The sequence below is a fragment of the Gopherus flavomarginatus genome, chromosome 20 (assembly GCF_025201925.1).
Source record: "Gopherus flavomarginatus isolate rGopFla2 chromosome 20, rGopFla2.mat.asm, whole genome shotgun sequence".
Classification (NCBI taxonomy): Eukaryota; Metazoa; Chordata; order Testudines; family Testudinidae; genus Gopherus; species Gopherus flavomarginatus.
Genome location: NC_066636.1, coordinates 16,992,338 through 17,015,247, shown reverse-complemented (window position 1 = coordinate 17,015,247; position 22,910 = coordinate 16,992,338). Strand labels below are relative to the sequence as shown.

General features: G+C 57.7%; 3 protein-coding genes across 9 annotated transcripts in view; 2 read left to right on the top strand and 1 right to left on the bottom strand.

Annotated features, from left to right (window-relative positions):
- DEDD (death effector domain containing) overlaps positions 1-6,566 on the top strand; it is a 43,403-nt gene extending 36,837 nt beyond the window's left edge. For 5 of the 7 annotated variants that reach the window (XM_050929924.1, XM_050929923.1, XM_050929921.1 and 2 more), the window contains one exon: positions 3,519-6,566. In XM_050929924.1, the coding sequence (XP_050785881.1) occupies positions 3,519-3,895 (377 nt within the window). In that variant the 3' untranslated portion in view covers positions 3,896-6,566. Of the gene's footprint in view, positions 1-458; positions 547-1,380; positions 1,568-3,518 lie in introns of those variants that run through there. The other 2 variants (XM_050929925.1, XM_050929926.1) reach the window with 2 other exon arrangements.
- NIT1 (nitrilase 1) lies at positions 6,466-16,805 on the bottom strand. Its single transcript, XM_050929915.1, has 7 exons — positions 16,741-16,805; positions 14,269-14,373; positions 13,742-14,008; positions 12,696-12,799; positions 10,801-10,934; positions 9,285-9,410; positions 6,466-8,978 (listed from the first exon to the last, which is right to left on the bottom strand). Coding segments are annotated over exons 1-7 (1,017 nt in total). The 5' UTR covers positions 16,743-16,805; the 3' UTR covers positions 6,466-8,699.
- Positions 16,806-16,900: 95 nt separating this feature from the next.
- PFDN2 (prefoldin subunit 2) lies at positions 16,901-20,718 on the top strand. Its single transcript, XM_050929977.1, has 4 exons — positions 16,901-17,087; positions 17,512-17,600; positions 18,960-19,083; positions 20,398-20,718. The coding sequence occupies exons 1-4, from the start codon at positions 16,926-16,928 to the stop codon at positions 20,575-20,577; spliced, it is 555 nt and encodes a 184-aa protein (XP_050785934.1). The 5' UTR covers positions 16,901-16,925; the 3' UTR covers positions 20,578-20,718.
- Positions 20,719-22,910: the final 2,192 nt, after the last annotated feature.

Below are 22,910 nucleotides of genomic sequence, written 5' to 3'. Positions count from 1 at the left end.
CCTGGAGGAAAGGTCCTTCAATGGCTATTACCCAAGATGGTCAGGGACACAACCCCATATCCAGGTGTTCCTAAACCTCCGTCAGAAGCATCTGAGACAGGACACTGGGCTAGGTGGAACCCACTGTGGCCATCCTTGTGTTCTTAGGCCTGTCTGTTGCTGTGGTGGGTTTGTGGGTTACCACTGGGGTGCTGGGAGCTCATTCTTCCTCCTTCCAGGGACAGGTTTTATTTCATATAGTCCTCCTGCGTGACTGGCAGAAAACTCTGCATCCCTGCTTTACCCAAAGGCTCAGTGGTGGGGCAGGTTGGAAACAGAGTTCTATTATTTTTACTTTGCAGATAATATAAATTAATACTAAGTTCCTTGAGGGTGGGGGTTGGTGGCAGAACTGAACACCCTGCTGAGGTCTTTAAACATTTTTGAAGCATTTTGATTTCTGTATTTTCATCCACCAGCATCCAAAAGATGCAGAAATGCATTAGAACAGCCTGACAAAATTGTGCTTTGCTTCAGATCCGGAGTTCTGGCTCAGCCTGTTACAAGGTTAGCCACATATTGGGATCTAGCCTGACCAGGAACTGGTCAAAAACTTTGTATTGTGATTTTGTTGATGGGGCAGAAGGGAGTAGCTGGGGTGGGGTACGGGGAGGGAGAGAGGGTTGGGAGTTTTTTTGGATTAGTGAGTTAAATTTTATTGTCCTCCTTGTGTGAAGGGTGGGGCTGGCTGATCTTCTACTCGAACTTGATCGTTTGGCCCCCATCTTCCAAAGGCTGCATTAGAAGAAATTTTAAGAAAAGTATCAACAGTCTGATTTAAACAACACAGCCCATTTTTGTGGGTGCAGCTGGATCATCAGCCTAGTTTGGGTGGGGGCGAGGGGACGTGAGTGAATGGAATGTCAGACTATTTACTCCTGCACGCGCCAGTTTAGGAGGAGAAAGAGAGAGTCTAACGAATTAATTTAATAAAACTAAATATTTCAATGGAATTCCTAGATCGGAAAGAATCCATAGGGCAAATGCTCACAGTTCAAACCCGTGAGGTCACAGGCATCGTAAGGGTATTGGACGTAATAGGAGGAGCAGTTATGCTGATCAGCAGCTGGAGGTTGTAGAGGTTTTTAAACCTCTCGTCCTTGGAGATTTTTAAAAACAGGTTAGACACACACCTGACGGGGCTGGTCTCCTTGACTTGACCCTGCCTCATTGTGCAGGGGGGCCCAAATGCTCTTTGGAGTCCCCTCCAGCCCTGTTTCTAGGAGTCTCTGGCTGTCAAAGGGGCTAGATTATTTATTTTAACAAAATAATACATTGAGACTAACATGACACTTGCCAACTGTCACTCTTCATTCTGCTTGTTATATCCCTTTTACCCAGCCTACCCACAGTGGGGTCCTGGTCTGGCTTGGAGCCTGTAGAAACTACCGGAATACAAATAGTAGAGATGGTGAATCTCTGCCTATGCAAGAAATTAACGTTTGTATAATCCCGGCCCCCCAAAGGGTTTTCTAGTCTTGCTCTCAGTGAGGAATCTCTCCGAGGGGTTGAGAAGCAGTGGACGTCTTCACTGTGTGATGGGAGTTGGGTACTTCCAGCATGGTCAGGTTTGGAAGACTTGGCATCAGTAGACCCACTTCTTTACTCTGCTTCGTCATGGGGATGACAGTCTCCTTGGAGATCAGTGAGTTGGGAGGGGCTCCTGGCCGCGAGCTCTGTCGCTTTAGCTCTTCACAAGGGGCCAGGAAAGGCTGCCTTCGATTGTGACAGCAGGACTTAATTCCAAACTTTCCCATTGAAAGTGAGGTGCTTTGATCCCCTCTGGATGACCCTGAACGGCCTTCTCCTCTATTGCCTGTGCAGAGCGCTAGCTTCTGCCATGAGTGAGATTGATCGATTGGTCAGGACTTCCAGTTCTGGGTACGTGATTTTAAACAGCCCTCGTGAGACAGCACCAATAGCACCCCCCACCTGTACCGTCCAAACCCACCTCCCAGCAGTGAGCCCAGCCTGGGCTCTGAAGGCACTGGTGGGCAGGCTGCCCAAAGGAGCTGGTTCCCCAGCTGGGGACCCTCCGCTGCCTCCACTCTTCGAGCATGATCACCAGTCTAGGGACTGTGAGCAGAATGACCTCTGCTGTTCGCAGCCATTAGCACTGCCTGGAGGAGAAGTGCTCCCTAGGCCAGGTGGGTCCCACACTGCCTGGGACTGGCACAGGAGAATGTGCTGCTGCCAGCGGGCGCTGCTAGATGGGAGCTTGTTGGGATAGTCCCGCCTGGAGGTATTGATGGGTGAGGAGTGTGTGTCTGCAGGGAAAGACCGTGGCCTCGTAGCCACTCGCAGATAAACCTGTTTTGAGCCACCACTGCTACCTGCAAAGCCAAGAGCAGCCCAGAGTCCTGGCCTCTGGCAAGGGGTGACCATGTTTCTGCAGCACGTGGAGCAGGCAGAGACCCCCATCCCTCCTCCTGTTGCCACCCCCCTTCACCAGCTACGTGGCTCCATTAGCCAGACTGAGGCAGCCTATTCCCAGCCATGGGCCTGTCTCACTCGAGACTGCACTGCCTGGCTCTGAGAGCGGTTACAGCTGGCCCAGCCCCCTTGCTTCCGCCCAGCAGCCTTCTCCGTACATCCAACAGGAGCTGGGAGTGGAGGGCAGCAGCCGCCATCAGAGTTGGGCCCATGTTTTAATTCACAAGAAAAAACTGGCCGTGGTGCCTGCTGTGGAGGGAAAGCTCCTGGCACTCGACTACAGCAAGGTCCACTCAGTGCGCTCGTGATCAGTCAGATAGAACCTCGAGCTCAGAGCTGGCAGCCAGGCTGACCCGGTCTGTCCGTGGGAATCAGCGTGGGCATGCGTACGCCCGTGACGGTGGGGCATCGCGCAGCTGATGCAAATAGGCAGAAGGAGGTTGGGTTTTGGAGGAGACAGGCTGGTGTCTCTGTAGCGCTGGGTGGTGATACTGAGCTGGGAATCTGGGCACTCTGGGCCGGGTTTTTGGGAAAAGCTCAATGCCCAGTTAGGCGCCTGCAGAGAAGGGCTTGTCCAGCAGCTCCTGCTCAGTGGGGCTGCTGTGGGGGTGCATAGGGCTGGGCACAAGCACTGCCCTGTCAGCTGGAAACAGATCAGCTGATATTTGTGACTGTTCATTGGCTCTTGGTTTTGGGGCTGGTTGCCATGATTTCTAGGCACACAGCACCCGGGAGATGCAAGGCTGGGTCCAATAGCCAGGACCTGCGGTCCCGCCTCCCCACCCACCACCAGAGCCGCCTCTCCACAGCTGATGTTGGTGACGCATATGGTGAAGTGGGAAAGGAGCAGTGAGCTGGGGGCTAGTGGCCACTCTTGGGTTCCAGTCTGAGCTCCACTGCTGGCTCTGGCCTGGGTTACATCCCTACCCTCTGTGCCATCTGGATGGGTCAGCTACTCCTTCCCCGGGGCGTGGAGCGCTGGGATCCTCAGGCAGAGGGGGGTTGCAGTGAACTCGCTAATGTCCTGCCCTGCCTTCCGCCCCCAGACATCCGCCTGCGAGTCCGAGCCGAGTACTGCCAGCACGAGACGGCGCTCCAGGGCAACGTCTTCTCCAACAAGCAGGATCCCCTGGAGCGGCAGTTCGAGCGCTTCAACCAGGCCAACACCATCTTAAAATCCCGGGACCTGGGCTCTATCATCTGTGACATAAAATTCTCAGAGCTCACCTACCTCGACGCCTTCTGGCGCGACTACATAAACGGCTCTTTGCTGGAGGCCCTCAAGGGCGTCTTCATCACGGACTCGCTCAAGCAAGCCGTGGGCCACGAGGCCATCAAGCTGCTGGTCAACGTGGACGAGGAGGATTATGAGGTTGGGCGCCAGAAACTCCTGAGGAACTTGATGCTGCACACGGCCCCTTGACCCTCCCCCGGGCTTGGCCTTGGCTGCTCTTTGGGAGCCAATCATTTCGTTTCATTTTTTTTTAAAAAGGAAAAATCATTTAAAACCCACCGACCCCCCCCAGCAGCCTCCTGCCGAGTGTGTGTAACTGTAGGACCTGTCTGAGCGGCGGGAGGGCTGTGCTGCCACTTAGCCAGCTCTCTGGTGGTCCCAGCCCAGCCAAGAGCCCATGATACCTGGGGCAACTCAGAGAGCAAGTCCCGCTCTGCTCCAGGAGCCTGGCCGAAGGACGCCGAACCGCCCAGCGGTAGGAAGGGAGCTGCCAGCAGGAGCGCTGGGTGCTCACGCATTCTGTCCTGTCCCCCCTCTGCCCCGGGTTCCCTTGTGCTGGTTTTTCTTTTGTACGGTCTTTTTAAAAAAAAGGCAAAAGTGTCTTGTGGCGGCGGGGCCCCGTGCGTGTGGGGGACGCGGGGCGGAGGTGGGCCGGGGAGGTGGGGTTCTTGATGATTCACTTTAATAAAAATGAGCGAGCGCAGCGGGAGCTGTGTGCGTGTGGAGTGAACAGCATGTGGGGGTGGGGGGCCTGTGGCATTGGCCTTCCATTGATGGGAGCCCGTTTCCACCAGTCCGCTTAGCACTCAGGTGGCTCTCAGCAGGCGATCTGGCCGGGTGTGCCCTTAGCCAGCGTGGGATGCTGAGAGGGAGGCTGAGCTAAGGTGATGCTGGTGCAGCCCTGTGGCATCGTCTGCTCTAGGCTGGGTGGGCTTGTTTCAGGGGTAACAGCTGCACCAATGGAGCCCGTGCTGAGCTAACAGTGGGGTCAATGTTCCCTTCTCCCAGCCTGTGGGCCTTTGTTATCCCCTTCCCAGCAATCCCTGCCAGGCCTCTGACCCCAGAGAGGAACAAGGGGCTCCGAGCTGGTCCAGCCACGTCTGTGCTCCCCCCAGAACTGAGAGATGCTTGTAGGCCCACCAGAAGAGTTCTGCACATGGAGATGGGCATCCTCACTCCCTTTGCCTGCAGGGTGGGGAGGCAGTTGGGCAGGGCCAGGCTTTTGGGATGTTCAGGGGCAGTGTCACAGCAGCAGGGGCTGGGGTGGGGAGTGCCCAGCGCTGGCCCATGTCACAGATGATGCTTCAATGTCTCCCCCTTGCTACTACAAGGCCAGGCCCAGTGGCGGTGCGGTGGGGTTGGCTGCATCCCCTGGGCTGTGCAGGGGGGCAGGTTGCAGAGTAACACTTTGGCACAGGGCCCATTCCCAATTGGGAAGAAAGTGGGTCCTGTTTGACCCTACCCCATAACGGAAGGTTCCCCCTGCCCAGATGTACAGACTCCTGCTGGGAACCTAGAGGTGGGGAAAAATCCAGTGGGGCCACTCAGGGTGGTACTGCTGGTTTGCTCCCGGTCAGCTCCTTGGCGTTGGGTCTTGTCTGTCTGTTGCTGGCACTGGCCATCCCAGGAGGAAGGAGCTGCTCCCAGCAGGTGCCAGTAGGAGGTGCTGTCCTGCATTAGCCCTGGGGCCAGCAAGCTGTTCATTTGCAAAACGCCTGGCACCTCGGGGCTGCTGTAATACAACCCGTCTCAGAACTGGCTGTCTGCCTGCCCCTCCCTTGTGATCCCACAGCTGAGAGACACCCCTCGCCCAGCATGGGGACTGAGCTGGATAAAGCAATAACACCTGAGGGGCTGTGCTCCAAGGGCCTCCCCCCGCTGCACGCAGGACACCAGAGGCCACTGAGCGGGCTGGGGTTGGTGGCTGGCTTAGCTGCGTGTATTAAATTTTGGGATGACATTTGTTACCTTTTGGTAACAGGGCTTGTTTCCCTCCTCCCCCGTTGAGCCCAGAACTTGGTGCCAGGACAGACACAGCCACAGCCACTTACATGCCCCCTTTGTCACATGTCAGGGACCCGTTGGGCCTGAGGCCAGACCTGGAGGCTGAGGGTTTGTCAATGAAATGGTCGCTGAGTACCAATCTTCCAGGGGCATGGAGTGCATTTTAACTGGAAAATTCTCTTCCTCCCCAGTTCTCTTCCTGGTAACTCAAGTAAACACCCAAGGATTTAGGAGCTTCAAACCTAAAGCAGCTCCACAGAATTCCACACAGTTAAGGGTGAACAAAGGGGCTGGAAGGTTATTTTTCTGGATTTGATTTTCTTCTTCCCACCCTCCCAAATCTCTGCTGAGATGCAGGATGTTTTCCTAATCAGCCCAGATCTTCAAAGGTAGGTAGGTGCCTAACTCCCCAGGAGAGAGAGACACCTCAATAGGCTTGAGGATCTGTGCCTTGAAAGATGGAAGCCAGATCAGTGCACCTGGGGTGGAGGAATGTTTGTTATGGCTGGCTGGCTACCTCCCTACCCAGGCATGGGCAGAGGGATAAGAAAGAGGGCGTTATGCTTACCAATTCCCTCTCCAATGAAGATGGCATGTGATAGCCCTGCAGGCTCCAACCCTCCTGCCTCAATGGGATTGTTTGGTGTGTGTGTGTGTGTTGATGCATTTTCTATCCACAGGTTCTCTCAGTTGAGAGCGCGTAGACCCTCCCGCACACACCTCCCTGTTTAAGGACAATTCTGGCACAAACTGTGTAATTTCTGTGACTCTTCTGTATTTTTTAAACTTCCAATATAACAGTCATAATCCCCATGTAGCTTTCAGTTTTCTTGAAATAAACATCTACTGCATCTTGTCTGCTTCCTTACTGCTTGGCTGCTGGGTCAGACGGACCGGCTGCTGCTTGGTCACTTACGTTCCCTTTCAGCTGTTTGGGCTGTTTTGTTCTGAAGTGTCTCATCTGGCCTCTGGTTTTCCATTTCCTGCTGGGTGACCGTGAGCCCTGCAGAAGCACATCTGCCTGGGCAGCGTAACGTTTATCTTCTTTCTCAGATCCCAACTAAGCCCCAGAGCGCCGTTAACCTGGCGTGCTTCTGCTGGGTCATGGGGTGCTTGGCTGCCGTTCCCCCTCTTTGGTTTGGTAAAGGTGTGATCCTTCTTGTTGTCATAGCTGCACTTTAATTAAAGATGCTGTGCTGGGGAAAAGGAGTCATGAGTAGCAGGGGCCCTATGGGTTGCATGGCTAGAGAATGCCCCTCTTCCCTGCTGAATTCAGCACCAGAACCATCTAGCAATGTCTGCCTGAATCTGCAGCCGGCCTGAACCACTAGCTCCAACAGGCAGGAACTGCCTCACTGGAGTTAGATCAGCCTGTAGATGATGTAAGTGGGGCTTTGATTAATTGCACTGGCTCAGCTAATGCACCCAGCCAGGTTAGGGCTGGACCCTCTGCCCCTGTCAACTCACAATTCTCTATTATGACTTGACCGAACCCTCGCACTCTTCCTAGGAAGAAATCCAGCCTTGGCCCTGGTTTCTAGATGCAAACCTGAGGGCCACCGCAAAAGTAGCATCCTGAAGGTGTCACTCTGGGTGCACCTGCCTGAACAGACAGGCTCCCTGGTGGGAATGTAGAAGAGGCCAGGGAAGTCATTACAAGCTGGGAAGATAAGCCAGGATTTCTGCTCTAACCACTGGAGAGACAGGGAACGTGTTTCTTCCTAAACTGTTGGGCTTTGCTCCCCATAGGGCCAGTAGAATCGGAGAAGAAAGTGACACACAAGAGGGACAGTAGCTTAGGTGCAAGACAGTGCCACCACGAAGCACTGGGCTAGGGAGGCACTGGCAGCCTGCAGAGGGGAGATAATGGCAGGCAGGGGATACTAAGCCTGGGGGAGAGAGGTACAGGGGGAAGATGATCCAGTTATCTTGCTTCACTCCAGGGTTGTGGCCAGTTTTCAGCCCTCTGGGCTGCCCATGACTTCAGTTACTGTCATTTGTCCTTTCACCAGCCACCTGGGTCTCATGCTAACATGGAGCTTTTCACCTAAAAATCTTGGCGCATGTGAATGTCATAGGGAAATGGTGGGGGAGGGGGAAGGAAGGTCTCAGCAATGTTGCAGGGGCTATAACTAGGGTGCACCTCCCTGCTCCAGGACCCCCTGAGCTCTAAGGAAGTAGCCCAGGCCAATCCCTCCTTTGCTGAGGCCCAAGGGGGGAATCAGGCCCACCTATCTGCTCAAAAGTAGCAGAGACTTCACACCCTCTTAAAACTTCCTACCTAGTTATAAATGACAGGAGAACTACCCCAGGTGGAGAGCACTGGCCTCTCTCCCCCTACTGGGAAATTAGCCCCCCCTCCAGCAGGGTGGCAGGAAGAGCCCATGGGCCAGTTTTAGGCCAAGGGAGTAGTGCTAAGGGCAGCACGCAGGACACCTCAGGAGCAGGTGCAGGTGCAGCTTGAGAGTTTGCTGAGAGGGGACCTGATCTGTGTCAGCAGCTCAGCCATGCACCCCTTGCTCAGCCCCAGCCTCCTCGGGAACCTCTCTGCTGAGTTGGGGTTTTACCAGCAGCTGCCTCAGGTCCTTTTCTTCCTTCTGCTGCTGGAGCCCACGGCCAATGCTCCTCCCACAGGGTGGCCGCTGCCTGGGGAAGCTGGAGGCTCGGCTGGAGCTGCTCCCTTCACCCCTGGGAAATGCTTAATTTTCACTAGGGCCTGACAAGGCAGCACCAGCTGGAGCAGGAATTGTGCTGCAGTTCCATGCTGTCCCCTAGAGGGCGCCTCTGCCCAGCATGCACTGGGAGAGGCCTCTGGCCATCTCAGCCATTTGTCCCCTTGCTAAATGAATCAGTGACTGATCACTGGGTCTGTGGGGGGGTGAGGGTGGGGATACCAGGAGGGGTCTCTGCTCCCTGCTCTGCCTCCTGATCATGGAGCATTGCAGGGCTTGATTGGCAGTGGTGGATTTTCCTGGAGGGGGGCAGCCCCTCAGGGAGGCAGGGGTTTCTTCAGCACAGTGACCCTGCCGTACAGATCAGCCCGGCGGTGGGTGCAGATTGGCATCTCCTGGCGGATGCGGCGCAGGTAGCCCAGGTCGATCTCCGCGTAGCACAGGCCCGGCCCCTCCTGGCACTGGGCGATTACGGAGCCCCAGGGGTCCACCACCATGGTGTGGCCGTAGGAGGTGCGGTGTTCGTGGTTCTTCCCAGTCTGAGCTGCTGCCACCACGTAGCACTGGGTCTCGATGGCGCGGGCTCGCAGCAGCACCTGAGCGGGGCGGACAAAGGGGCAGGGCTGCTCACCACAGACGCTTCCAACCCGGCCAACCCCCCTGGCCAGCTCCTGGGCTAGTTCTGGGCTGTTGGCAGGAGGCTCGAGCCCAGGCTTCCCCCAGATCCCTCCATCAGTGGGTCTTGGCTGGAAGCGTTGTCTGACACTTCTAATGGTCAGGAGCTGTTCTAACGGCTGCGTGCACACACATCTGCACACCCACTAGAGTGCGCCATGGTCTCCTACACACAGGCTCTGCATTGCCCGTGTCACTACAACACAGGTAGTCATGGCTGGACTCACCTCCCAGTGGGCGGAGCCTGTGGTCACCATGAAGGCTGATGGGTAGGTGAGAATCTCTGCCCCCTCCTGGGTTAGCGCCAGAGAGATTTCTGGGAAACGCAGGTCATAGCAGATGGCGAGGCCGACCTGGAGGAGGAAGAGAGGTTCTCTGAATGGGCGAATGACACAGACCCCCATGGGTGATGCTACTGATGGGCCTCAACCAAGCAAGGGCCACATCTGCCCTAGGCTCCAGAACTCACCCCCAGGGCAACTCCGGCCCTGTCTGCACAACAGCTGCCACCAAAGTGAGGGGATCCGAGGGTCTGATTGTGCCTGCTGCTCCCCAGCCCCCATCCTCCTCTCCCTCACCCCTAGGGTCACTGCTTCGGCCCTCTCGGGAGAGGGATTCAGGGCAGCTCCATGATGTGCATCACCTCAGTGTGTAACAGCATTGATGGAAACCCAGAGGCCACCAGGTGCTCTACTCATCAATCAGCACATTCAGTCTAGGCCACCTCATTGCAAGAAAAGCCTGGCACAGGGAGGACAGGGAACCATGGGAGGAGAGAGCCAAGAGACTGGGGCTATTTCACTGGAGAGGCCAACTGGGCTCCCATTTACCCCGTGCCCAAACACGCAGGGGCACTAGATGCATTGTACAGGCCACCCACAGAGGGCTGGAAGAATGTCCCTTCTAGATGACCCGCAGGATTTCACTGCAGCAGACATTGGCAGGGATCAATCAGGAGATGGGAGCCAGGATGGCACCTACACGGATACTAGCAGGAATCAGAATGACGTGGGCCGTCGGTCCTCATGCTCCAGGGGTTACTGGGGGTCAGGCATAAAGCCACACTGCACACCAGGGTGCATCATGGTCACTGTTGGGGGAGGGGTTGGGCATGCTGCTCCTGTGGTCTGTCATGCATCAGTGAAATCAGGGAACTGGTCCTGACACCACCACTGCATCTGGAAGCAGTTACCTCTACCAAATATGGTGATGCCAGCCAAATATTTAGCCCAGTGAGATGCCTGCCTTCCCTCCCACCGGCTGTGGCAGGGAATCAAGGAAGCCTGCACAGGTTACTGGGGTTTCTGGTTGGGCCTGGGGCTCCCCCAGCCCCAGTTTGCAATAGCACTTCCCCCGCAGCTTTGAACTCTCATTTTCCATGGAACAGTCCTACCTGGGGCAGGCAGTGGCCCAGGGCCCTGAGCAATGACCCAGCCAGGCCTCAACTCCCAAAGGAAACATTTCTGAATTCTCAAAAATACTCGCCAGAGGGGAAACCCGTCTCCAGCCCAGCCCAGAGGAACGGGAGATGCTGAGGGCTCTGTCTTGGCAGCCATGGGAGCTGCTACCATAAGGGCTCAGGCACAGTGGCTGCAGGAGCCCTGCAGGGGCCCAGCTCTGTTCTCAGCTAAGTCCAGAGTCACCTGTGCTGTCGGTGCTGTCGCTCTAGATTGACAGCCTGAGAGTCTCGGATCTTGGCTCACCCTGCCCAGCACCCCCTCCCAGCCGCACCCGGGCTCCTACCTTCCCAGCAGGGGTGCTGACAGGTGGCACAATCTCAGGCCCGGGGTTGGTGAATTTGCTCTCCTTCATAGACACTCGCCCTTGCAGCTCCACGTCGCAGAGGTGGGTCTTCCTGTACGTGGCCACGATGTGCCCTGGGGATGAGGGGGAGAGGAGACTGCAGGCAGCATGGGCATTCCCCTGCCTCTGGAGAATCAGTAGGGGAAGGGGGGTCAGGGGAAAGGGCCAACACCCCATGCTCTGCGGCGCTGGCCAGGTGAGATCTCCAAGTGCTTTGCAACCCCACCACTGACTCCTCCCCACAGCCTCTAGGAGGTGGGTCAGCAGCATTGTCCCCATTGGAGGCAAGCGGAAGGGACATCCTCAGCAAAGGACAGAGCTGGAGATAAAACCCAGGAGTCCTGACTCCCACACTGCCTCCTCCTTCCCAGCCTGGATGAATCGGGGATCTGGTTCATGCCCTGGCCCCAAGCTGCCAGCATGTGTGTGATGCTGTCTAAAGGGGAAGGTGACAGTCTACACTAATGTGGTCACCACTTTTACAAAAGTGTGATAAGTCTTGTTCGAAGTATGTATTGTGAGGGATCACGGGAAAACTTGTAAGCCGCTGAGTAGTATTATCCTGTTATAATGCGTGTATTGACACTGTGTGTGGATTATGAAATTCTGGTATATTATTTTTAACTCAAACGTATATCTAGGAAACGCCCACAGGCTGGCTCTTCAGGTATAACAAAAGAACTGTAAATAGGGGCCTCTGCATGTTGCCACAAAGCCCCCTCAGACTGCATGTGCACAGGCGGTGCCAGCAAAATTTGTAGTCACATCCAGGACAGATGGCAAAGCTCGTACGCCATGGAACTGTCTGACCCATGACACAGCCAGGATTTTTCCAGCAAAATGGCTCAAGATATAAAGAGGGAGACCAAAGGCCTCCCACCACCTCTTTCCTACCTCATCTCAGGACTGATGAATTCTAACTGGGGAAATTTCAAATAAATGGACTGAGGTCCCCAAAACTATTTGGCCAACCCAGGGAGACTTATAGACAACTAGCAGATTTAACACCCTGCTAACATTTTGGACAACATAGTTTGATCCAACTTTTATTTGTTTTGGCCTTTTAATAACCCTCATTCCTTCTTCTTAGTTCATCAATCTTTAGTTAGTTTACTGAAGGATTGGCTGCAGTGTTGTCTTTGGTTTAAGGTCCTGAGCATCCACTGATCTGTTTTAATAACCTTTCCTCACAGAAGTCTAGTCTGCCTGGGTGATGAAATAGCTGGAATGTCTCCAGGGACTGTCTGCGGCTCCGGGTTAAGTTAGTATGCCGATCCAAAAAACACCAAACCCCACGAGGAGTCCTTGTGGCACCTTAGAGACTAACAAATGTATTTGGGCACAAGCTTTCATGGGCTAGAACCCACTTCATCAGATGCATGCAGTGGAAAATACAGTAGGAAGAGATATATACATAGAGAACTGCATGCATCCAATGAAGTGGGTTTTAGTCCACAAAAGCTTATGCCCAAATAAATGTGTTAGTCTCTAAGGTGCCACAAGGACTCCTCGGTTTTTTTGCTGATACAGACTAACACGGCTACCACTCCGAAACCTACGGCGATCCAGGAACACACCTTCGTTGCAGCTCTGGTTAAATCTAATTCTAGACTATACCCTGAATGTGGGAGCGTCCACCTAGTCTGACCTGAGATTGGCCCTCTCAGCTGTGACCCATACCAGGCACGGCAACAACAGGCAGAGAGCAGTGACCCCTTCACATCCATCAGTTATCCCACAATAGCAGGGGCTCAGAGCCAGGCCAGTGGGCACAAAGGGCAGTGCCAGGAGATTTCCCTGCAGGGAGGGGCTGGCGCGGTGCCCGACGCTCTCACCTGTGGGGTCCAGGAGCAGGTGGCAGTTATAAATCCTCCGGGTGCTGGCCCAGTCCTCGCCTCTCTCATGGAAGCCGCCCAGAGACAGCCACACTCCGCACTCCCTGCCAGGCAGAGATGCACCTGTGTTACACACGGAGCTTGGAGCCTTCCCTGGACCCTCCCTGCCTCCCGCGTGCCCAAACAGTGACTCTGGAGCCTGACAGCCTCAACCCCCAGAGCAGCTGCAGCCCAGGGCAAGCTTCCCTCCCACACTTCCCTGCGCCCGCCCTGCCAAGGCTCCACCAGAGCGCAGCGCTGGTTCCACGGCTCACTCAGTGCTCGGCCCGTCTGCCGGCTACTGCCAGCCACATCTGTCCAATAGGAACAGGACTGAGTCCCAGATGGGGACAGTGCCCAAACCGGCAGCCAGAGCAGACAGGCTCCACAGCCTGTCCCGCCGAGAGCAGCTGTGGTCCATGCTGCCATTTAGAGAGATGCTGGGAGGCCTGCGGTGAACCCTAACCAGCTTTGCTTTGCTGCCTCTCCTCCTCCCCTGCCCACCCAGCCTGGGAAGGGACCACAAGCCCCAGCGGCCCCACCAGGGCCCTTCCCAACGGGGTTCTGGTCACATCCAACCTCTCCCCCTTGAGGGTCTGACCCTTCAGAGATCTGGCACCACCCAGGGTAGATCTTTCCTGCCAACTCCCACACCGAGTCCCTTGCTTCCAGAGCGATAATGACAGAGCTAAGGGTGTTCAGGAACAATCGGGGGTGACAATGGGGGAAGATTCAAAGCAAGGGCAGCAAGCTCCAGCCAGACGAGGGATAGACAGGGTAGTACACGAGGGTGAAATAGTGAGAACAGGGCAAAACGAAGCTGGATCACCGTTTGGCTGGAAAGCAGAGTACAGCCCTAGGGTAGCTCCTCAGGGATGGGGCAGGAGCCCCATCACACAGGCCATTTGAACAAGGCCGGGCTAAGCGAGTGGGCCCAATCCTGCCCTGGCTCTGAAAGGGATCTCTCAGCGCCACCTGTGCTGCTCTTCCGTCGTACAGAGCCGTACCTGGCCAGGCCAGCGTAGCGCTGAATCTGGGCCCCCTCCAGGCTCTCAGCCAGGCTCAGGGTCTCTTGCGTGTCGCTGCCAATGAAGTCGAAGGCCTCGGGGAGGAAGACTACACAGGCACCACGCTGCACTGCCTCCCGGATAAGCTGTGAGCAGCTGGCGAAGTTCTGCTCCTTGTCGGGCGTGGAGGTGAGCTGGCACACGGCGATGAGGGGCTTCAGCGCAGTGGCAGCCATGATGCCAGGTTGCCAGGACAGCAGGGCAGGGCTGGGGGCCAGGAACAAGAGGAGAGTGGAACAGACTGATCAGGGGAGGGGCAGATGGCTGCAGCTTCTGGGCTCCAGCCCAGAGCCAGCCCAGCTCTCTATGGCCCCAGTGGGGATGCCGTGTTGCTGGACAGGAGTGTAAAGGGTCCTCCCAGAGATGGCCTTGGACAGGATGCCTACACAAAGGCCTTAGAGAATCAGGCATCAAGTTCCTCCAACTCTCCCCAGGTGCCCAACTCCCCACAACCATGCCGATCGTACCTGCGGCTGGCTGTGCAGGATGGGATCCTTCGCAGTTGCCTCCCGGGAGCCTGGCGAAAGGCACGATGCAGTGGGCCCAGGGGGGTCTGGATCACTGCTCTTAGCCTGGGGGATGCACAGGAAAAGAGGGGTTAATGATTCTGTTTAACCGCTTATGCAAGAGGCCCAGACTAACCCCCCCTCCTCGGAAGCCTGATGCTGCCTGCTGATGGGGGCCCGGGGTGATGGGTGGAGGTGAGGGCCGGGGGGAGGGGGAATGATTTAAAAGAAGATCAGTGTCTCCCTTTTCAATAGAAAATAATAAATAATAATAATGTGAAGAACCCTATCACAACACACCAGCACAGAGCTCAGGAACAACCCTACCACAACAAACGAACACAGCCAGCCTAGTGCTCACAAACACCCCTACCACAACACACCAGCATGGTGCTCACAAACACCCCTACCACAACACACCAGCATAGTGCTCACAAACACCCCTACCACAACACACCAGCCCGGCCAGCCCAAATGCTTGATTTAGTTGGAGACTGGTCCTGCTTTGAGCAGGGGGTTGGACTAGATGACCTCCTGAGGTCCCTTCCAACCCTGATATTCTCTGATTCTGTGCTCATGAACAACCGTACCATCACACACCAGCCTGGCACTCAGTATCACAGCTTGGCACAGTCCTCGAGAAGCTTTCCAAAATACCTGTGCCAACAAACATCAATACTCCTTCATCCAGATTCATGTCCCTTTTGCAGCCACTTTCCCTGAACATCTGACCTGAGAAGCTTCCTGGACTAACCATCCTAGAAACATGGCCCCAAGAAGGTGGCTCAGGCAGCCAGAGGCAAGAAACCAGTTTCTTGCTGTTCAGTGGTTTATCTCAGCAACAGCAGGGAGGTCAAGTCTGGTTGAAGATGCTATGGGAGGGTTCAGTGATATTTGCTCAGTGAACTTTGAACTTGTCTTCAACAACACAAAAACAGAGCAACCTGCATGTGAAAATACCCCCAACAACCTGCCTCCAACCATAAGAGCAAATCTTACCAAAGCAAAACCATCCACTGCACACACTAATTCTCCAAGGGAGAGTGTGAGAGAACAAACCACATGTGCCAGATGCCCGACAATTGCTTAATGCCGGATCAGCAGACGCTCCTATGCCGGCAACAAGCATGATGGCATAAGACTCTTTGGAGAGCAGAGAGCTCAAACAACGGCATCGAAGGGCAGGGGTGTTGTTAAGAAAGGCTTCCGTTAGCCAAGACGTGCATTTGCTGTTGAAGTCAAAATGGCGTCAACACAAGTCTGAGCTTTAAACAGTTTGACGCAAAGTCCCTTCCCCGTTCAACTCTGACCCGTGGGGCTCTGGGGATTGACACCAGGTCTGCAGTTCTCCCGGGGGCTGCCGGCTTCGACGGGAGCAGAGTTTGTAATGGAAAAGCCCAGGCCCAGGCCCTATATTTTGCTGCACCGAAATCTTGGCCTCTGGAAGGACAGAAATGCGATGGCGAGATGAGACCTGCTCCTGATTGCAAAGGAAACGGGCAGCACCGGACAGACAAAAGCCACAGGAGCAGAGGCCGCCCCCACCAGGGGCTCTTGGGCCAGCCCCACCCTATTGCCTCGTGCCCCGCACCGGCTGCTCCGTCCCGTCAGGGCAGCGCCCCCCACTGGCCGAACCCACCCGCACTGCCGGCCAGGCCCCGGCCCCCAGGGTGACCCCCCCAGGGCAGCGCCCCCCACTGGCCGAACCCACCTGCACTGCCTGCCAGGCCCCGGCCCCCAGGGTGACCCCCCCAGGGCAGCGCCCTGACCTATTGCCTCATGCCCCCCCCCACTCCGTCCCCCCAGGGCAGCGCCCCCCACTGGCCGAACCCACCCGCGCTGCCGGCCAGGCCCCGGACCCCAGGGTGACCCCCCCCCAAGGCAGCGCCCCCCACTGGCCGAACCCACCCGCACTGCCTGCCAGGCCCCGGCCCCCAGGGTGACCCCCCAGGGCAGCGCCCCCCCCGGCCGAACCCACCCGCGCTGCCTGCCAGGCCCCGGCCCCAGCCCCCAGGGTGACCCCCCCCAGGGCAGCGCCCTGCCCTATTGCCTCATGCCCCCCCCCACTCCGTCCCCCCAGGGCAGCGCTCCCCACTGGCCGAACCCACCTGCACTGCCTGCCAGGCCCCGGCCCCCAGGGTGACCCCCCCAGGGCAGCGCCCCCCACTGGCCGAACCCACCCGCGCTGCCGGCCAGGCCCCGGACCCCAGGGTGACCCCCCCCCAAGGCAGCGCCCCCCACTGGCCGAACCCACCCGCGCTGCCGGCCAGGCCCCGGACCCCAGGGTGACCCCCCCCCAAGGCAGCGCCCCCCACTGGCCGAACCCACCCGCACTGCCTGCCAGGCCCCGGCCCCCAGGGTGACCCCCCAGGGCAGCGCCCCCCCCGGCCGAACCCGCCCGCGCTGCCGGCCAGGCCCCGGCCCCCCCCTTACATGGAGCAGGCCGCGGGGACGGGGCGACCCGGCTCCTCAGGCCCAGGGCAGCCGGCGGCAGGAGAGGCCGCTCCTGGCTCCCCCGGACCGATGCCGCCGGAAGCCAGCGAGGGGCCGAGCCGGAAGGGCCCCTATCGCCGGCGGCGGCCCAGGAGCGGCGTTAGGGGCACGTGCCCCACACAAATATGGCGCCCAAAGGCCTCTTCTTTCCGGCCGGGGGAGGTCGTGACCCCGGACGTCGGGAGGAACGGAGCATGCGCAGAACTGGCGGGAAGATGGCGGACAGCGGAAAGAGCAAGAGCGGAGCGACAGCCCCGTCCACCGGCAAAGCCCTGACGGCGGAGCAGGTACCGGGCGGGACCATCGCACCTGATGGGGGAGGGGGGCCGTGTGTGTGTGCGCTTCCGCGCGCGCTCTGGGCGAGCCCATCCCACCCGATGGGAGAGGGGTGTGCTGGGCGAGCCCATCCCTCCCGGTTTTTCGGGGGGGGTGTGTGTGTCTGCGCGCTGGGCGAGCCCATCCTACCCGATTTGGGGGGAGTGTGTGTGTGCGCGCTGGGCGAGCTCATCCCACCCGATGGGAGGGGGGTGTGCTGGGCGAGCCCGTCCCTCCCGATTTTTTGGGGGGGTGTGCGCTGGGCGAGCCCATCCCACCCGATTTGGAGGGGTGTGTCTGTGTGCTGGGCGGGCCCATCACACTCGAAGGGGGGTGTATATTGAGTGGGTTCCCCCCTCGCCCTCATTCCCGACTGACCCTCCCGTCTCCCTGCAGGTGGTGGCCGGGTTCAACCGGCTGCGGCAGGAGCAGCGGGGCCTGGCCTCGAAGGCGGCGGAGCTGGAGCTGGAGCTGAACGAGCACAGGTGGGGGCAGGATCGGGCCCCCTCCCCTGCCTTGAGCTGCCCTCCGACCTGCCAGCCTGGGGCAGCCGCCGTGGCCTCGCCTGGAGCTCCAGCTGTGCCCTGGGGGCTCCCCGCTGCGCCGCACGTGGCCCTTCTCCCGGATCCCCCACGGCTCAGCACAGGGCCGAGCTGGGCACGGCGTGGCCCCAGGGCCGCCCAGAGGAATCAGGGGGCCTGGGGTCTTCGGCGGCGAGGGACCCTTCCATTCCGGGACCCGCTGCCGAAGTGCCCCGAAGACCCGGGGGGGGGGGGGCACCGCCATCGAATTACTGCCGAAGCAGGACCTGCCGCCGAAGTGCCGGGTCTTCGGCAGTAATTCGGGGGCGGAAGGACCCCCCCCGCCGCTGAAGACCCGGAGCGGAAGAAGCTCCAGGGGCCCAGGCCCTACAAGAGTTTTCTGGGGCCCCTGGAGTGAGTGAAGGATCCCGTTCCAGGGGCCCCGAAAAACTCTCGTGGGGGCTCCTGTGGGGTCCAGGGCCTGGGGCAAATTGCCCCACTTGCCCCCCCTCTGGGTGGCCCTGCGTGGCCCTGATCTTGTTGGCTCTCTGTTTGGGCCGTGCATGATAAGATGGGCCCCACCCCTGCTCTTGCACAGAACCCCAATCAATCTCTGAGGCTTAGAGATGCTGAGGGCTTGGCCCAGGGTCGCACAGGGACTCTGGTGGAGTCAGGAGTTGAACTGGGGTCTCCCAAGTCCCAGCTGGCACCCCAAGACGGCCATCCTTTTCAGCTCCCCGCGAGCACCTGCCTGCTGCTGCCTCTTGCCCGCCAGCTCCCCCTGCAGGGAATCCTGAATTGGATTCCACTGTGTGCTCCCTGGACTGGTCAGTGGGGCCAGATGGGGAAGGGAGGGGGGCAGAGCTGGAGTCCAGGTCGTTGGGGGCTGTAGCTGGGTGAGAAAGGGAGCCTGGAGAACAGCCCAGCAGCCAAAGAAATGAGTCACCCCCCTGGTGGGGGGTGGAAGGAGGGAGGGAGGTTCTGGGCCAGGCTGCCTGGAGATCATGATGAGAGCTGGGACCTTGGGAGAAGGCACTCAAAGAACCGACGTGCTGTTGGAAATAATCACTGGCCTAATGGGCTTTACCAGCCATAGTCAGGGTGATGGTGACGGCATCTGGTGGAGATGTAGGGCTTTGGCCTTGGCATGTGGGGCTTGCTTTAGGCCCTGATCCCATCGTGACTCTGAACGCAGAGACCTGGGTATAGGGTAAGGTGGGCCTGAGACTATCCCGCGTGGCCAGGCCTTATGGATCTGCAGCCCTGGCCGTATGGTCTCCATGGTGTCTGGAGGGACTTCAGCAGCGTCTGCCTTTCCCACAGCCTGGTCATTGACACGTTGCGAGACGTGGACCCCACCCGCAAGTGTTACCGCATGGTGGGGGGGGTGCTGGTGGAGCGCACCGTCAAGGAGGTCCTCCCTGCCCTGGAGAGCAACAAAGAGCAGGTAATGCAGGTGACGTGATTAGTGCAGGGGTGGACGGGGCGTCGTGTCTGGGAGTGGGGAGGTGCCGGGCCCCTCTCCATGGGACTCTGTGTGGGAGCTGGAGAGGATCAGTGTCCTCTGGATTTCAGGGGGAGTTTGGCCCCTGTGGAACCTCCCGGCCTTGGGTCCCAGAGAGACCCTACCCAGCCATCCTTTGTCCCAAAGGAGCAATTAACCCTTTCAAACCCAGGGCGTAGCACAGAGTGTGAGTGGGGACATTGAGTCGCATGTCTTTTTCATTAAAATATCACAGTTCCCACGTTTTTCCAGGTCGGGCTGTCGCAGCGAGTCAGTAACTGAGACAGGAACAGAACCCAGGCATCCAGGTTCCTGTCCTTGGGCTTTTCTCAATTCCTAATTTTAATCATTGGTCTCTGGCAGGGCTGTGCTGACTGCTTCCCTTTCCCCTTCAGGGAGCTGGGAGTAGCAGTGCCTGCCTCATAGTGACCACAGCTGCTGTCCCCTCGCTAACTGACTGACCCGCTGCCATACGCTCCCCTGCAATGTCCCACTCCTGGCCAGTGTGGTAACTCCTGGGGGAGGTGAAGGGGTTTCTGGCCATACACACCAGCCTGGGGTTAAGTGACCCTGCCATCATACATGGAGAGGAGCGGATGGCACTGTTCAGCCTGGGGTTGCAATAGACCAGGGGTGGGCAAACTATGGCACCCGGGCCAGATCTGTTTTAAGGCAGCCTATGAGCTCCTGCTGGGGAGTGGGGTCTGGGGCTTGCCCTGCTCCGGAGCATTGGTCAGAGGCTGCACCACGTGGCTTGGCCCCACTCCGGCACTCAAGCCAGGGCGCTGGGTCGGAGGCTGTCCCACGCGGCTCCTGGAAGCCACGGCATAGCCCTGCTCCGGCTCCTATGCACTCCAGTGGGATCTGCCGGGGCGGTGCCTGCGGATGGGGCCAGAGAAGGGACATGCCACTGCTTGAGGTAAACTCTGCTCGGAGCCTGCACCCCTGATCCTCCACATGCCCCAAATCCTTGCCCCAGCCCTGATCCCCCTCCTTCCCTCCAAACCCCTCAGTCCCGGTCCCAGCCCCAGAGCACCCTCCTACACCCCAAACTCCTTATCCCTAGAGCCCTCACCCCCTCCCACACTCCAACCCCAATTTTGTCAGCATTCATGGCCTGCCATACGGTTCCTATTCCCAGATGTGGCTCTCAGGCCAAAAAGTTTGCCCACCCTAGGAGAGTGGAGGGAGGTGCGTGCCGGTGCCCACCCTGCACCCCAGCCCTGATTGACTCCCTCCCTGCTTCCAACCCTGCAGATCAACAAAATCATCGAGACCCTGACCCAGCAGTTGCAGGCAAAGGGCCAGGAGCTGAACGAGTTCCGGGAGAAGCACAACATCCGCGTGATGGGGGAGGACGACCAGAAGCCACCGCCCAAGGAGAGCGCCGACGGGGCGGGAGCCAAGACCAGCTCCGCCGGGGTCCTGGTCTCCTAGGAGGAAGACAATTGTGTCCAGGCCCCTTCCCAAAGGACTTTCTGCATCCCTGCCCTGCCCTGACCTCTGAGGCTTAACTTTATTATTTGATGTTGCTCTTGTTATATTTTTTTTTGTTAAATAAACATTTTTCTGTCACGAGCTTAGGTGAATGTGGGGCTCGGGGAGGGGCTGGGCTGGCCCCCTAGAGGTTAGTTTTTGCCCACCAAGCAGGGGCTCCAGCTACCGGAAGGGATGGGTCCTTGGGCTCTGCCGATACTGCTGGGGCGGGAGCAGATGCCACACGGGGGTTTTTATGCGGATGCCTGCTCCCACGCGCTGCACTGAGGCGCGGGTCTCGTACACAAACAAGCAGGTATCCCTCGCGGCCATGCCATAGCTGGATTTGAGCTGCTGGGTAGAAGGAACAAGGATCTGCGGCCTGCCACCGGGGCCTTCAGCTGGCTGACCCTCCTGCTTGCGAGAGAGGTCCTGGGAGGCTCCTGTCTCAGGGAGAGGCTCCTGTTCCAGAGCCCCAGCTGGCGGCAAGTGTCAAAAGAGTCTAATCAGCCCCTTGACAACAAATGGAGCCAGATGTGCTGCCTGGCCGCAGCATTGGCCATGTGGCGGAATGGGAGTCAGGGTGGCTGCATCGCACCTGTTTCGTCCCATGGGAATCTTCTCCCGGCTAGTCCTTACCACCAGCAGGAAAAGTCACCGGGAGCCTTCCAGTTAGAGCTGGTGGAGAATTTTCCATCCACGGTTTTATGGAAAATCAGGGGGTTTGTGAAGAATTGTGTTAGGTCGCAATGTCTGCTCTCTGCAGAAACTCTCGCCTCAGGTGCCACCACGTCCTGGGGTTCCTAGACAGCTACGCCGTGCAGCTGCAAGCTGCCACTACTTGCTGCCTTCCAGAACTGAGAACAAGCAAGTCCATGCCCTGCTCCCATTGGCTTGGCCACCTGCGGGCTCAGGAAGCAAACCAAGGATGAGAGCGTTGGCCCTGCCAGCAGCACCCCCCGTGTCCTTAAAATCCCACGAGACCCGATGGTCTTGGCAGCATCTTCCCAAGGTCTGAGTCGAGGCCAGGCTCTGAGATCCCTGCTGGATGCATCTGATGCTCATTGACAAAGCTGATTTCCCCATCTGTGGCCATTCTCTCCCAGGCAGCTCATCGGGGGGGCTGCTCGGCTCTAGCAGAGCTCGGTGTCACAGGGACAGGGCTCGAGGCATCTCAGAACCTGCTCTGACTGCCCCCACCCTCAGGCCGTCAGCTCTCCTGCCGTGGACTCCTGCAATTGTCCAACCTTTCGCCTGGGCCTTGGGCCACAGCCCCCTGCGGCTCACCCATGCTTCCCCAGCAGGTTCTTCCCTTCGGCAGCTGGGCCCAGTGCTGAATGCAGCAACCAAGCCGCTTCTTAAATCCCAGGCTTATTTTAACAAAGTGTTTTAGTGGGGAATGGATTTCAAATGATAGCCAGTCTGTACCCAGGCCTGTCTTACCTAAGGCCTTGCCCTCCCCAAGCCAGGCCTGACTTCACACACACCAGTTCCCCCAAAGACCTCCCTGAACAGCTCCCCCACAACGCACATGTGCAATGGTCTAATTCTGGGTGTCGGCTTCTTGTGCAGGAGTTGCGTTTAATGGCCTGTGCTAGAGGGGTCTAGCTGATCTGGCCTTGAACTTGAGGACTCCGATCTCTTTTCAAGCTGCTACCGTCTGGTTCCCAGGCTTCTTCCCAACCTGACGCTGTCTCTTGACTTCTCCCGTGTTTGCTGAGGAATGGCTTAGCTGGGGCTGTTATTCCTTACAGCTGCACCCTCATTAAACCAAACCAATCTAGTCTTCCAGTAACATCGCAATCGCCAGGCCAGCACGCAGGGTTTGTAACTGAGCCCAGAGCAGCTCCACTTTCATTACAAGGTGAAAGGATATTGCTTTCACAGCTCTGCTGCCCCCTCTGCTGAAGGGAGATCGCAGTTTGGGACATTTCCCAGTTCAGTATAATCCCTGGCCTAACGCAAACCTGTCCAGTTCCCTAAAATGCCACTGGGATACTGGGAAGATCTCCCCAGCCAGAAACTTGAGCATGTTGATCTTTAAAATGTACAGCCAAAAAGCACAGAGCTAAGCAGGAAAGTTCGCCGTTGCGGCATGGCCCACATCCTGATGATGAGTGAATTGGATCAGCCTAGACTTGGTGACGCTACGAACTGTCCAAGGAAGGAGACTGAAGGCTTTGACATCCTGAACCCCCAGAATGCATCTAGAAATAGGACACAAGGTGGGACAAACAAGTCGACAGCTGGGAACTGTACAGAATTTCAAGCATTCATCACTCAGCTCTTGCTAA